Source organism: Salvia hispanica, chromosome 2 (genome assembly GCF_023119035.1).
Source record: "Salvia hispanica cultivar TCC Black 2014 chromosome 2, UniMelb_Shisp_WGS_1.0, whole genome shotgun sequence".
Lineage (NCBI taxonomy): Eukaryota > Viridiplantae > Streptophyta > Magnoliopsida > Lamiales > Lamiaceae > Salvia > Salvia hispanica.
Window position 1 is genome coordinate 9090011 of NC_062966.1, and position 15277 is coordinate 9105287.

Sequence of the window (15277 nt, forward strand, 5' to 3'; positions counted from 1 at the left end):
ATTTCTTATTATGTAAATTATATTTGGTAGGAGTTGGGACAAAAAGCATAATGGAAAAAGATAAGTGCAAAACTTTGCAATATCATAATATACGTATTGTCATGTCATAATAATGGGTTCACCTAATTTGGCGTTTGGCTTATAGTATGTATCTGGCCGCATAGTTGTTGTCCACATGGAATCATTACACATCATTAGTCGCAACGATACCTTAAATTATTCCTAATTCAAAAAGAGATTATTTCTTATTTAAAAGAGAAAGGACCCTCATCATATAATACTCTAACGACATACAATTAGTGCACAGTGCACAAATTTTTTTGATTGAATGATTAACTTTATTACTCTTAGAGTTGCAATAAGACCATGATAAAATGATAAGCGGTGTTGAACAAACTACAAATTTTAACGAATGAATATATCTAAAATAAATGCATGAAAATGAAACCAGATTTATATTTGAAATTTTAATAATGTCGTAATGCATATGTGCTCGCCCCATAGAAAGTGTGAAAATTAAAACCTAGTAAGTTGTTTCTATATAACACCTAATTTTATTTTATTTTTACCACAGATGTACAAACCTGGCTTTGGTGGATTCCTACTAATTATGTTCCTGTATAACCTTATTACAAAGTTCATGTCCCAATTAGGCAATTACTACTTCAATTCTTATTTTCAACAAATATTTATTAATCACCCTAAATTAATAAATTATACGTGTAATTTAATTTATAAACCATATTATAAGTTCGCACATATTAATCTGAAGATAAAGGAAAAATTTAAACGTACATCAAACTCAGGAAGTAAAATCCTCATTTATATCTATACAAATATAAATTAAGGAGAGTTTTGAGAAAAATAATAAGATTGCCCTTATAAATTTTATAATAAAATTAGGAAATTGAAAAGATATGAATTATCTGTGTACTATGTTTCTGCTCGGCATGAAATATTAATGTAGTTTTATTTTGTAAATTGAGTGAAGAGATCAAACTTTAAAATGATGATATCAATTTTAAATTTTGCCAATAAAAATGAGAGATCCTAAAAAGAAAACATACATATATATCACTTTGAATGAATGGATAAGAATTTTCATCATAGAGACAATAAATAAAACGAAGTCAGGTTTTGGGGGCTATATGTTCTTCTATCAAATCTATAACATGTGTTTGCAAGCAATTGCTGAAAAAATATTGCAATTATAGTACTCCTTGTTTTTATCATTATAAATAGGAGGAATAAAATAGTAGTACTATTTTTACAATTCATAATGTTTATAATTAGTTATGATTACAATACATTACTATTAGTTGATAACATAATACTACTAATAATAAATATTATTACTACTACAATTATAGTTATTTCTTAGTTATTATTAATGAATATGATTCGTTAATTTAAAACTATATTAATATTTTTAGTTATTGAGTTAGTACTAATTTGTTAATATAAATATAATTATATTTCTAACAACTACGGAGTACATGAAATACATAGATAAGAATTTTAGGAATGGTGAAGAAGAATACTCCCTCCGTCCCATTCTAAGTGGAACATTTTTATTTAGTATACAATTTTATCTGTGTTAAATAAAAAGAATAAAGTAAGAGAGTAAAAAAATATTCCCTCTGTCCCACTAAAAATGAAACGTTTTCCTTTTAGGTTGTCCCATTAAAAATGAAACGTTTTCTAAAATGGAAATAACTACTACCTCCGTCTCCCAAATTTTGACACAGTTTACTATTTCGGTCCCGTCCCTGAAAATTTGACACACTTCACTTTTTACCATTTTTGGTAGTGGACTTCATGTTCCACTAACTCATTCTTACTCACATTTTATTATAAAACTAATACTTTAAAAGTAGGACCCACATCCCACCAACTTTTTCAACTAACTTTCCATTACATTTCTTAAAACCCGTGCCGGGTCGAAGTGTGTCAAAATTTGGGAACGGAGGTAGTATATCTCAACTTTTTCATCTCTCTTACTTTACTCTCTCTTCATTAATTCATAAAACAACACTATATAAAATCTTATACCAATTTCTAAATATTTTATTTTAAATAGAACAAAAAAAATATTATTTTTTAAAATATCATTTGCAAAATTGAAAATGATACACTGATAATAAAGGGAGTATATATAAGGAAAGTTGGGGTGTAGAAATCTTAAAAAATTAGGAGGACTAACTTTTTTGTTTTATTACTTTCCTCATTAATAGTATATTGAATTTACTTTCCCAACATAATTCTGACAAATAAATATCGTAATTTTTTAAAATCCATTACACAAATTTTGATGATATAGAAATCCATTGGATTATTAGAGGAAACCATTGGATTTAAAGAAAAGCATTATAATTCTCCACGTATCAACTACTTTAATCCTGGCGTCGACATCACCCACTCCGACGGCTACCCATGCCACTATTAATAGCATTATAAAAAATGTTCCTTCACGAATCACAACTTAAATAATAACCTCGGACTCCATTAATTCAACTCCTGTCTCAAGCTCGTGACTAAAGAAATGTCAGCTGCTTCGATGAGAACTCTTAGTGAGATATCAGAGGGGGAAACTGTTCACTTCAGCGTCGATCTTGTCGCTGCTGCTAGAAGAAATATCCGCCTTTTTAGATCGGTCTCCGATTCTCATTTCCATAATCACAAACCCACCATTTTGGAAGCTCTTAGAAGGCCAGTTTTCCAATAGGATTATTCATCATTTTTCTTGATGTTTCTCTGCATTTTTCCTGGATTTTAGGTGTTAATTATGTTACTTTAATATAAAAAATCTGAGTAATATTTTTGGAAGCTATTGGAAGGCCAGTTTTGTGAAAAAGATTGAGTTTTTATCATTCTTGATATTCTCTTCATTTATTGTGGACTTTTAGAAGTTGAAGTTAATGCGATTCTCTTGTTTAATTTTGCAGGTACAATGAGATATGGATGCCATTAATTGCTGATCTCACAACGGGCTCTAAGCCTCCAATGATTCTTCCACCTCTTGATGTTGAATGGGTTTGGTTCTGCCACACTCTTAATTGGGTAATTAATGTTGATTCACTTGCTACAATTTTTTTCCCTTTTGCGAAAGAGATTATTTTTTTAATGGGTACTTGATGTAAAACTGTGTTAGGCCAACTACAGAGATTACTGCCAGTCGAGATTCTCAAAACTCATAGGAAAACCAAATATTTTTGATGAGGAAAATGAAGATTATGCACTGGAGAGATGCAGGAAAGTCTGGGAGCACAAGTTCCTATCCGAGCCCTTCGAAAACGAGGCCGATGGCGATGTCGAAAATTACCGCTCTTCTATCAGTGAGGATTTGTTGGATCAAGTGTCAAGATGTAGTAGTCTTTGTAGAATGTATGCCGAGCCCTACTATTGTGAGATGGTGTATTTAGTGGCAGCCAGGCAGAGATACAGAGGTTTTATCTACATGGTTAATAGGTTCGGTGATGAATGTTCTTGCATTGTGCCCACCTCAGATGTCTACCTAATGTGGCTTACTCATCAGGTGACTTTCTTCACCTTGAATATTTCATCATTTTGGAGCGAAGTAGAAAAGAAAGCCATTATTTTGTGTAGTTGCTATGGATATAGAAATGCTTTTTTGAATGTGACATCGATGGCATGGATTCACTGCTGCAAAGTTGTGTCTTTTTATTGTTAATAAGGGAGAAGCACATGGAGCTTATTCAGGGAGTAGCTTTTTGCCCATGTTGCCTCTCTGTTTTGTTGTCTTTCCACATATGCGTGATTCACGCTGTGTTTTAGGTATAATAGTGGAACTTTGTAGACTACATGGCTTTTATTTTGTTGTTATTTGTTACAATCAGTTAAGTAAATTATGCATTTGCCTTGTGACTAGAAAGTGAAATTGCATCCAAACTCTCATCTTGTGTTTATGAGAAGTAATTGTTTTTCGTTCCCTAATTGTCCTGTTTTCCTTTCTATACATTGCGCAATGTATATGGATATATATGAGTTATGGTTATTCTTGAGAAATATAATGATGGAAGATATATTTTACTTGGATTTACTAGAGCTATCCAACGGTATATGCAGTAGACTTCAAGGAGTTGGAGGGAGATGTGTGGAAGATAGTCGGGGTAGGGGGCGCTATGAAAGAAGAAGACATGGAAGAAACAAAGATGTTGTGGGAAAAAACATTTGATCAGCCATATGAAAAAGCAGGTGGTGCAGCCATCACAAGGCCTATTGTTCAACCCCCTTTTTACTGGGATGTAACAAATACTGATGTCAACACAAAATACAAGTCTTTGGTGCCGAGGTTCTTGTTTGAGGTTTGTTCATTATTAGTTCTATCCATTTCAATTTGCCAACGTTGCTTATTAGGAAGCGAAAGTTGCTTTAAACTAATCATCTTTGCCAAAGCTAGCTTGAATATAGCAGATTTTAAACTAATTTATGAGATTAGTGAATGAATAAAGATGCTTAAACAAATCATCTGTGATTGCAGGTATGTATAGCAGTAAAACTAATCTCAAACACCAAGCAAGTGAAAAGAAACCCTTCTCGGGATTTCCTTCGTCTGCGAACTGCAAAGTGTCACAGGGAGCTGAAAATGGACAAACCAATATCACATTTCATGCCAGAAACCTGGCAGAAGGCGTGGCATATCTACTGTGAATTTGGGACCAAAGGACTAATACTTGATCTGCGTCACCATGGAGGCTTCTGTTCTAGAGGCAGCACTCTGCTAGATAGCAAATTGTTTTCTTGGAATGATTTGCTACGTGCACCCTCTCTCGCATCAGAGAAAGGAATCGATGACAGAGCAAGGGTCGTTACTTCAATAACTCCACCTGTGCAAGCACCTTACTTCCTGAAATGCGTGCCAGACCGGGTGACAGATGATTCAGGCGCGATGATATCGGATGTTATTCTGAAGATGAATCAGTACCGACCCCAGGAGGGGAGATGGTTGTCTCGTACTGTTCTGGATCATGGAGGTAGAGAGTGTTTTGTTATTCGAATGAGGTAGGATATGCATGCATATTCGTTGAAAAACTTGTACGTTACAATGAATTGGATATTGATATCGCACATTATCTCACAACAGAGTCGGAGGGGGGTTTTATCGAAGAGGTGGAGAAGCTCCTAAGGCTGTGAAATGGGAAGATCGCATTATACAAATATTCGAGGGCTCGTGGTCTTATGTTATCGGCTCTGGTTCAATCGGTAGATCTCCTGGTATGCACTCGTTCTTCAAGGCTTCAATAACAGTTCAAACATTCTTTGAGAAAATGACCGTTGCCTATCTGGATTGCTCGTGTTTATCAATTTTTATGTGTCTGTTTTCGTGTTGCCTGTTGTGTGGTACCATCTAGAGCAGAGAAATTGGTTGGTACGGCTACACCAAAAGCTCCGAGAGAAGAGCTCCAAGCTTCATGGAAACTCTCATCCGGAATTGATTTCGTGATACAATGGGATTCATCAAAATCTATCTCGGGATTGAGATTTGATCTGCAAAGCGAGACGTCTTCTGAACCAATGGTAAGATCAGAACCCCACACTACTAGAAAAACGCATAGCTACAACGTAATCGAACGATAAAAATTGCAGGTAAAGCTGTTGCAAGGTAGACATATGCAATACAAGGTCAAGAAGTCCAGCCTAGAAACACAAGAGGCGAAGGCAGCCATGAAGAACGAACAAATGGAACAAGATGTTAGGTCAGAGGAAGATGAGTACGTGACCATGGTTAGGTACTCGGAGGAGATCCCATCCGGGAAAGCCACTGCTCTTCTCAACTGGAAACTTCTCGTGGTGGAGGTGCTGCCTGAGGAAGATGTGGTCCTCGTGCTTCTCTTAGGCATGGCTATACTCCGGAGCGTATCAGAGATGAAGAGGGAAGATGTCGGGAGGCTGCTGGTGCGGAGAAGGATAGGCGAAGCTAAGGTTGGAGAGAGGGATTGGGGGTCGGTGATGCTACATCCGTCTTCGTATGCACCGTTGGTTTCGTGTTCGAAACTTCATCCTTGGTATTGGAATGCTAAGGTGGTTATGGCATCTCAAGCAAGGGATCATCAAGGGGTTGCTCCATCATCTTCAAACTATTCACAGGCAGAAGGTGGAGATAATTTGTATAGGAGTGGAATAGTTCCTTGAGATGTTGAAATAACTCTCTTGTAGAGAAGTTGATCTGCCAAATGATGAACATTATCAGATTTATGGCCAAACTGATAGCAGGTCATTCATCATGGCTTCCAATCATACCGAAGTAGAAGTTGTATTTTTATTTGTTGGGATATTTGGATTATTTATACTAGCTTGATTAACTAATTAAGAGTGTTGGGCTAATAGGCTTCAATATTACTTGTTGGAATCAGCCTAGTCAACACAGTTTGAACAAAACAAAAGATACTTCTTTTGTTCCACTCTAAATGAAGTATTTTTAATTCCGCACAAAATTTTGTAGTGTTACTTTATGACTAAAATAGAGAGAATAAAGTAAAAGACAGGAAAAAAAGTAGAGAATGATGTTTTTATATTTTAAAATATGTCATTTAGGGTGGAACAATCCAAAATAGAACATATGTCACTTAAAATGGAATGGACAAGGTTAAAAGGGGCAACATTATCTTGATGCCAAATAACTGATGAAACACAACATCATCTCCTCAAACAACAAATCTTGCAATCATAGAGATTATTAATTACCAGTAAACCTACTCATAAAGGTGATGATGCGATAATCTTGGCAAAGGAACAACAACAAGAGGAACCTTCTTTTTCAACACTATCCCAAACTTTTCTGAAAGATCCAGAGTCTCCCCCTCACACACTTCCCACCTAAAACTATGCACAAGTGAAGCTAGAGCATACATAACAACCCTCTCCGCCATTGCCACTCCAGCACAACTTCTCCGACCTGACCCGAAAGGCAAGTAACTGAAGTCATTACTAAAACGATCACCCTCGCCATTCATGAACCTCTCGGGGATGAATTCATTTGGATTAGTCCAATTCTCGGGGTCCCTATGTATCGCCCACACGTTCACAAAAGTGCGGGTCCCTTTTGGGACATTGTACCCTGCAACGATGCAGGGCTTACTCGGGCAATGTGGCACCATGAGTGGAAGCACCGGATGCAACCGTAGAACCTCCTTCATCACCGCGTTTAGGTATGGCAATTTGTTGGTGTCGGACTCCTCCACCGCCCGATTCTTGCCTACCACGGCATCCACCTCCTGTTGAGCCTTGTGCATCACTTCAGGCTTCTTCATCATCTCTGCCATCGCAAACTCCACCGTGCTGGAGGTCGTGTCTGTGCCTCCCACAACCATATCCTATTATATATATAGGGATCTGATCAGTAGATAACTTTTTTAAAAATTGATAACTAGGAACTATGTCAACAACCATGTCTTTTGTTAACATCTATATTTACATATATATCAATACAAGACATACATATGTCAACTACATTTATAGTTGACATACAAATGTCTTTGTGTTAAAATCCATAACATAGGTTGTTGACATAGTTATCAGTTATCAAATTTAAGATAGTTGTCCACCTAACAGGACCATATATATATACATATATAGTCATTCAAAATATAGCTTTAGAAAAGAAATTAATCAAACTTACAATAAGCAATGCTCTGATATGCATCATGGTGAGAGGAATTTCAGTATGACCATCTTCTTTGAGGCGCAGCAGCACTTGCAAAAAGTTGGTTGCTTTACCAAGATCACCTCCATTGATTGTCATAATTTGGTCTTGAATAATCTTGTCAAACAAAACCTCAAGCTTCATACTTACCTTCTTATATTGCTTACTCAAACCCTGCAAATCCATCCAAGCAAGGCTAGGGAAGAAATCAGACACATTAGGCTTCCCAAGAAGCTCCGTGATCTCCCCAACAACCTCCCTGAACTCCCCCTTTACCTTCACCTCTACCGTCCCTCCCCACAGCATACTCGTGATCACATTAAGCACCCCGGAAAACATCATCTCGCCAACGTTCACAGGAGCACCCTTGAGACCGTACAAGTGGGCGACGATGCTCCTGACCTCGTGCCTCCGGTAGCCGTAGAACGCATCCAGCGTGGCGTGGCCGAGCATGTCGCGCACGCAGGCCTTCCTCAGCATCCTCCACTCGGGGCCGTGCGGCGTGAACACGATGTCGCGGCCGCCGTACTCGGCCGACATCACCACAGCGGGGACGGGGCGGTTGGCGAAAGCGACGTCGTGCTGCTTCAGCACCTCGCGGGCCGCGGCCGGGGAGGTGATCACCACGCTCAGAGTTCTGCCGAGTTTCAGGGAGAAGATGGGGCCGTAGGATGCGGCCAGATGGGCGAAGTGAGAGTGCAGCTCGGGGTCGAGGAAGGGGAGGCTTCCGACGAGGGGCAGCCCCCGTGGGCCCGGGGGTAGAGGGTGTTTTCGTTTTCGTGAGAGGAGCCATGAATACCAGATCAGTGTCACGATGATGGGGATTGCATACAATGCAACTTTGCCGTTGAAGATTTGATCGGAAAAGGTGAGATTAGTTACTATCTGCATAGCAATAGTGGTGTTTGTTTTGGATAATGTTGGATGGATCCAAACTCGTTAGTTGACTTGTGGTGGAGCTGTCGATGGTCATGGGCTCTATTTAATTTGTCTTCGGTGATTACTATATTGTGTGAGATGATACCATAATTGGATGGGAATCTTGATTTTGAGTATGGACAAAGTATCCATTGGTTTTATTCATGGAGTTTTCCGTTACAACATCGGGAGCAGCATTTCCTTGTTGCTTTATTCATTTTAAGCTTAATAAATAATAATTCATCAATTTCAACAAAAATTTCATTTATAGCCAACAATAATAATTCTGTAAGTTTGCGCCCAATTTTCAATACAAATGATTGATGCATGGCTTTGTCGAGAAAGAGTGAAAATTTTTACTGTAATTGAATAGTGAGGTAAAATTTTAACGAGAAAGAGTGAAAAATAATCATTGTTCGGCTCAATCTTGACATTGTTATCGTAATTGATGCGGAATATAAATAAACAATTTATTAAAATTCAAAATATATTAACTTTATTTTTATCAAAATTTGATCTATATAAAAAAAACTAAATAAGAAATAAATTAACTCTAGTTTTTCTTGTGAGATACTTGGTCATCACAAGGAACAAGGTATACCTATACCCCAAGGAGATTTTGTCCAAATCAAATAAACCAGTTCTTTAGTTCAGTCACTGCCATAAAAAATTAAATAAAGACACTTTTTAACGCTATTAAGGATGCTAATTTGTGTGTCTAATTATATCACCAATGCTTCAAAGTGTTCTTATTGTTAATGTTCCAACTAAAATTATCGGATACAAATAGAAGCGTTCTAATAAGCAAAAGATCAAGATAATTTGCCATCAACTTAGGGACGTTTTCTTTTATGTGTTAAATTATGGATAATTTTAAAAATTTCCAAACGCTAGTAATTGCGTCTCAATTTTTATGCCCCTAAAAGATACTCTCTCCGTTCACAAAAATTTAGTCTTATTTGTCGACAGACACAAATTTTAATTAGAAATTGGTGAAGTAAGAGAGAATATAAGAAAAAGTATGTAAAGTAAGAGAGAAGACGATAAAAAGTAAGTAAAATTTGTTATGCTACTAATTTGCACTCTTGCATTAAATAAGCAGCAAATATCTTAACTGTCTAATAAGCGTTTGATGTGTATTTTAGTGTTTAGAATATCCAATTAAATTCACGTAATATATCAAGTTTATTAATAAGCTCTAATAATATCACGATACTGCAAGATTACAGTGTTGTGAGAAGAATTTCAAGTGTCGATCCACATGAAAGGTGAAAGATTGTTTAAACTTTCTAGCAAATAAAAGTATATAGCATAAAGGTTTGATTTTTAGTTTTCAAAGATAATGACAAATTAAACAATCATTTAACAACTAAAAGATTTTACAAATGTATAGACATGTCACTTCAAGTTGCTCATTAGACTTGAATCATTCTACACCAACATCAAAAGTAAATATATTGGGATTAATTCAACAACCTAATCACTTACACTGAATGTGCATATAATGTGTAGTTCATAATTAGCTGAACACTTAATCTATGAATCAATCTTCAATGCATACGAATTCCTATAGAAGCGGGATTAAGATTCACCTACTATAACTTCTTGCAGAATCCACTATCATATTATCTTCTAATAAAGTCAAATTAAACAACACACGGACAATTGAACACTCACCGCCTATGTTAAAGAGACAACAGAAAGGGAATTAAAACACTACATTAATGGCAAAAAACATAGTGTATAAACAATAAGCACATTGAAGATGAGATAACATATGGACCATGTGTCCATGGCGGACGACATGTGTTTGTGCTCGCCGCCGACTGGAGTAGCCGAGACGACGACCCAGTTCGTGATGGCGATGGCGATCCTTGGTCAGCCTCTGTTGGGTCCGTATCAACTACCTTGGGTTAATAACAGCCTTATCCTTAAGGCAGACATTTAGAAATGACTTCGTATGCTCTTAGTTGTCTTCCATGTGCCTTCTTCCTCGGCTCTATCGGACCTGGATACCATCCAGTGCTCCTGGGGTCTCTGGTTGACTTGGACTGTGTGGACTAACGTCAACCGAACTGGCTTATTTACCACATCCAACAATCACCTCTTGCGGCAGACCCCTCAACCACGCTGTTATTGAGTGCCAACTCCGCCCACGACAGAAACTTCGCCCATTGATCCGGACGTTCAAATGTAAAGGCACGCAAATATTGTTCCAACGTACAGTTTGTGACCTCAGTCTAAGGGAGCCAGAAAATTATAACACGAGGGCAAAAATATTAACATGTAAATAAATAAATATTAAAATAAAACAAAATATATTATATTATTAAATGTAAAGGTATAAGGTGGTGTGTTTTTAGGGGAAGGGCAACTAAATTATTATTTTCTTAAATGTAAGGGGCCAAATAGTGTGAATTTACATATATTAAGGTAATATAATATAAATGCCTACATACTTATGAAAAATTGAGGTAGAGTATTTCCCCCTTTTCATTCTATTCTAGATCCGCCCCTGCCTCGGTCTACCCGTCTGTTGGTGGGTGGTATGATGTGCATTAATTCTAGACGGAGAAATTTCAGAAAAGGGACTTAATTTGCAGACCGAAATGCGAATTTGTCGGAATAAGAGATTTTTGAATTTTTATCTATTTTCTCTTCTTTTTTCTTATTATTTCTCTCATAATATTTATGAATTGACCAAATTATCCCTTAATATTTTCAACACAAATTTCGATAATTTTTACTCGAATTATATTTTCAATCAATTGTACTCCCTCCGTCCCGCTTAAGATGACACGTTTTCCTTTTTAGTTTGTCCCAACTAAGATGACACATTTCCTTTTCTGGTAATTTTCTCTTTTCAATTAATACACTCAACCACTTTTTCTCACTCCTATTAAAATATCCATCTTTCTTTATCTCTCTACTTTAATACTTACACTCACCTTCTCGCTCTCCAATTAAACACTTTAACCAATAACTCATAAAATCCCGTGCCGACTAAGCAATGTGTCATATTAGCCGGGACGGAGGGAGTACAAATCACTGCAATTTAGGAGTGCAGTCGTGCAGATCCAAATTAAGGAGTCATGTGACCGTCGTTTCTACCTCAGTAATTTCCACATTAAGCACTCGTCTTTAGAGCATCCGCAATGGTACATAGGCCAGCAATAGGCTAGCCATAGGCTAGCCATTCTCTCCCCTGCCACGTCAGCAATACTAAAAAATCCACCCGCCACATCAGATTTAGGCCAGCCATAGGCCATTTCCGTAATAAAAATAATTCAAAATATACTACATTTACGGAATTAAAATCACGATTAAATTACCGAATTAAATTTACGAGACATATACGGGAAAATTCATTAATTTTATTTTTAAAAAAAAGTACATTAACTAAAAATAAAAAAAATTGCAAGATAAAAAAAAATCCGGGCTTCCACACACGAGCCACCGCCCCACTCTACTCCTCACTAATTTATTAAAAAATACATAAAAAAATGTTAGTATGCCTTGAATCCGTTATAGTTTGCCGCTAGCCGAACGGGGGCCACCGCCCCACTCTACTCCTCACTATATGTTGCTATTGTACAGAAATTTAGACATAGAGAAAATCGCATTTATATAGTTTTTCAAAAATAAAAAAAAGAATAAAAAAAAATTAAAAAAAAAGAATTAAAAAAAAATTAAAAAAAGAATTAAAAAAAGAATTAAAAAAAAATTAAAAAATAGCGCTGGCCGATCGGGCCGCCACAATGGCGGCTAGCCGATCGGCCAGCGATTTGAGCGATCGGCCAGCCCACGCCGATCCGCTCGCCGATTTCGCCCTCGCCGATTGCAATGATTCGGCTTAGCCGATCACGGCTAGCGATTTGAATGGCTAGCCGGTCGCTAGCCGACCATTGCGGATGCTCTTAGCCTGATCTTCTCTCACTTTTACCTTTGGGTGGGAAAAGAAACTATGTTAGCAGCAGCCAGCAGACTACAACCACTATTTCAACCGTTAATACATTTTTTAGTACTAGAAAAAACAATATGGTAGTACATTTTGTTAGGATTGATTTTCCATTTAGTGGCAACTATTTTTCTTAATGAATTGATCGGAAAAAACAAATGGAGAATAACAAGTGGCAACTACTATTTGTTAGGAGATAATTTGGTCAATTAGTAAATACTCCCTCTGTCCGAGAAATGTTATTCAATTTTTTTCATTTCGGTTCGTCAAGGAAATATTGTTCACTTCACTTTACTTTTTTTTTTTTTTTTTTTTTTTTTTTTCATTTTTAGTAAATGAACCTCACTTTCCAAACCTACCTTACACTAATATCCCACTCATTTTTTTCTTTACATTTTTTAAAATTCATATTGAGTGAACCATGAACAACATTTTGTGAACGCATGGAGTATAATATAGCAATCTCAAGGAGTAAAAAGTAAAGTCAAAGGAGTTAAATTAGGAGATAATTTGGTAAAATAGTGAATATTGTGAGAGACATAATAAAAATTGAAAAAAGAAACATAAATAAAAATTCAAAAAAATTATAAAAATTCATATGTCATGATCCTATTATTTCAGAAAATTCATTCTCTATTCTAAAAAATTCGCCTCGAGTTTAATTTCAAATTGAGTCCGTTTTCTGAAAATCTCTCCCATATCATATACAAGATCAATGGCGCCATCTTCTTTCTCAACGACATCGTCTTCCTCCTCCGACGGGTCTCGTCGCCGACAAAAATCAGACGAAGACCAACTCAAAGCAAGCAAAAGGAGCCGCTCTCGTACGGAACGTCGCCGTAGGCGTCAGTCGTTCTCTTCTTCTGAAAGCTACACCTCTTCCTCTGAAGACTACAGGTTATACATAAATAAAAAGTTTGTTACAAAATTCCGTGCTGAATCTGTTTTTCTATGAATCTTAATTTAGGTTTTTCCGTATTCCTTCATTTTCCCGATGTAAAGCTAAATTCCTGCTTCATAGGATTGGCTTCTATTTGCAGAGTATGTTGATGATACGATTTTTCAACTCCAGTCTTATTTGAAATTCAGTTGATTAATTTGTTGGATATTTTAGTGTAATTGGATTAACTTGATCGATCGGTATTGTCATAACGATACATCATATAAGTATGAAGGGTGTGGAGTGCACACTTATTTGAATTCGTTATAATGTTAGGGGCGAAGCCCCTGAACAGATGAACGGGGGTTCGGGGGCAGCGCCCCCGGATAGCGGGGTCCAAGGGGCGGCAGCCCCTTGCTGGGGTCGAGAAAATGTAATTTCGGAAATTCATCCGAAAATGTAATTTCGGAAAAGTAAAAGGACCAATTTGCAATTTCAAAAACCTTTAAAATTCTGTTATTTTCGGTTAGAAAATGAACAGACGCGTCTGTTCATGTTTATAAACCGATCCGATCATTACTTATGGTTTTGATTATGTTCAACAATGAGCATTCGAAAAAGTTCAAACAATCTTCTGAATTTTATCCGATCGAATAGTTTGGTAGAACCGCCAAATTGATTTGATCTGAAAGTGTTTATCACGACTTTCAGATATCCGTTTTCTGTTCTATATATTGAATCTCCCCAACATAATTTCTCTCGGAATTAACTTAAATTTGTAGTCATGTTATATGTTGATTCCAAATTTTATAGGTTGAACATTGGAGCAATTTATTGAATAAGATAACTTTGGGCTGAAACCAATTTACTGTTTGTTTGTTGTGAAAAAAGAAAAATAAAAATCTGACCGTCCGTGAAACTACAATTTGTTCTTGGGAACCAAATGTATGAAATTTTGATTCCTGCATTGAATGCTGATATTTAGTTGGGGTGTTTCAGAAGAAGCTTATTGTGTTTCTTAAAAATATTCCTGAAGTTGATTTATTTGAAGGAAACGTAGGGGGAAAAAGATGTAAAAGAACAGATGAGATTACAAATATGTATGGAATATGAAATTATGAATTCCAAGTTACTTACTTATTTACCTTAGAAAATCAAAGATGTATACTAGCTATTTTAGAGCTTAGAAAGAAAATGGGAATTTAAAATATATAGTTTTTTTGTGGAAGTATTAATTAGTTTGCGTGAGTTCTATGAAATTTATATAATTTCAAGTAAAGATATATCCCATGTTTTTAAAATTTAATCATACAGTATATTACCAATCCAGTGGAGATTCCATATTTCCATGATTGGGAAATTAACTTAAGCGTAGAATAATGTAATGTTGCTTGTTGTGCTGCTGGTCATGGTGAGTCCGTATTAATCGCACCATTTTCTTTCTATTGATTTTCAGTCCTTCAATTTGTTATAAATGTCCACCATTCCTTTTATTTTCATGCTTGGTCAATATAAGTAATTGTAGCCTAATGACAGAGAGCATGGAGTGTCTTGCAAGTTGCAAGATAAAGTTATTGGACGCATGAGATAGGTGTGTATATCGATTGCAATGCACTCATATATTTTAAGATGAAAATGTGGCAGTGTTTTTTATGTGTTTATAAAATGTGGCAGTGTTGTTTATAGTATGTTTTCAATATATAGCCCCCACTTTGATTTATTTTCTATCTAGCTTGAACTTTGAGAAATTGTCTGATTATAGCCACAATCACGTTGAAACTGTGGCAGACGAGACGATATTCTTTGTCAAAATTACGTCTGAAACCATAGTCAATTACCATGGGGCTAGTGCCTAATG

General features: G+C 36.3%; 2 protein-coding genes across 4 annotated transcripts; one reads left to right on the plus strand and one right to left on the minus strand.

Annotated features, from left to right (window-relative positions):
* Window positions 1–2493: 2493 nt before the first annotated feature.
* On the plus strand, window positions 2494–6455 carry LOC125203322 (glycine-rich domain-containing protein 1). Of its 3 annotated transcripts, none has more exons than XR_007173344.1 (8): window positions 2494–2709; window positions 2946–3060; window positions 3152–3535; window positions 4065–4325; window positions 4502–5022; window positions 5105–5235; window positions 5373–5538; window positions 5608–5745. XR_007173344.1 is itself a non-coding variant. In XM_048101641.1 (8 exons), exons 1-8 carry the CDS (start codon window positions 2543–2545, stop codon window positions 6151–6153), a joined length of 2286 nt encoding a protein of 761 aa, XP_047957598.1. In that variant the 5' UTR covers window positions 2494–2542; the 3' UTR covers window positions 6154–6455. The 3 variants fall into 3 exon arrangements, 2 of the variants coding, with proteins under 2 accessions (XP_047957598.1, XP_047957599.1); XM_048101641.1 differs by having other exon boundaries at window positions 5378–5538; window positions 5608–6455; XM_048101642.1 differs by having other exon boundaries at window positions 2579–2709; window positions 3163–3535; window positions 5378–5538; window positions 5608–6455.
* Window positions 6456–6525: 70 nt separating this feature from the next.
* LOC125204782 (flavonoid 3'-monooxygenase CYP75B137-like) lies at window positions 6526–8644 on the minus strand. The gene is made up of 2 exons (XM_048103512.1): window positions 7640–8644; window positions 6526–7334 (listed from the first exon to the last, which is right to left on the minus strand). Exons 1-2 carry the CDS (start codon window positions 8552–8554, stop codon window positions 6714–6716), a joined length of 1536 nt encoding a protein of 511 aa, XP_047959469.1. The 5' UTR covers window positions 8555–8644; the 3' UTR covers window positions 6526–6713.
* Window positions 8645–15277: the final 6633 nt, after the last annotated feature.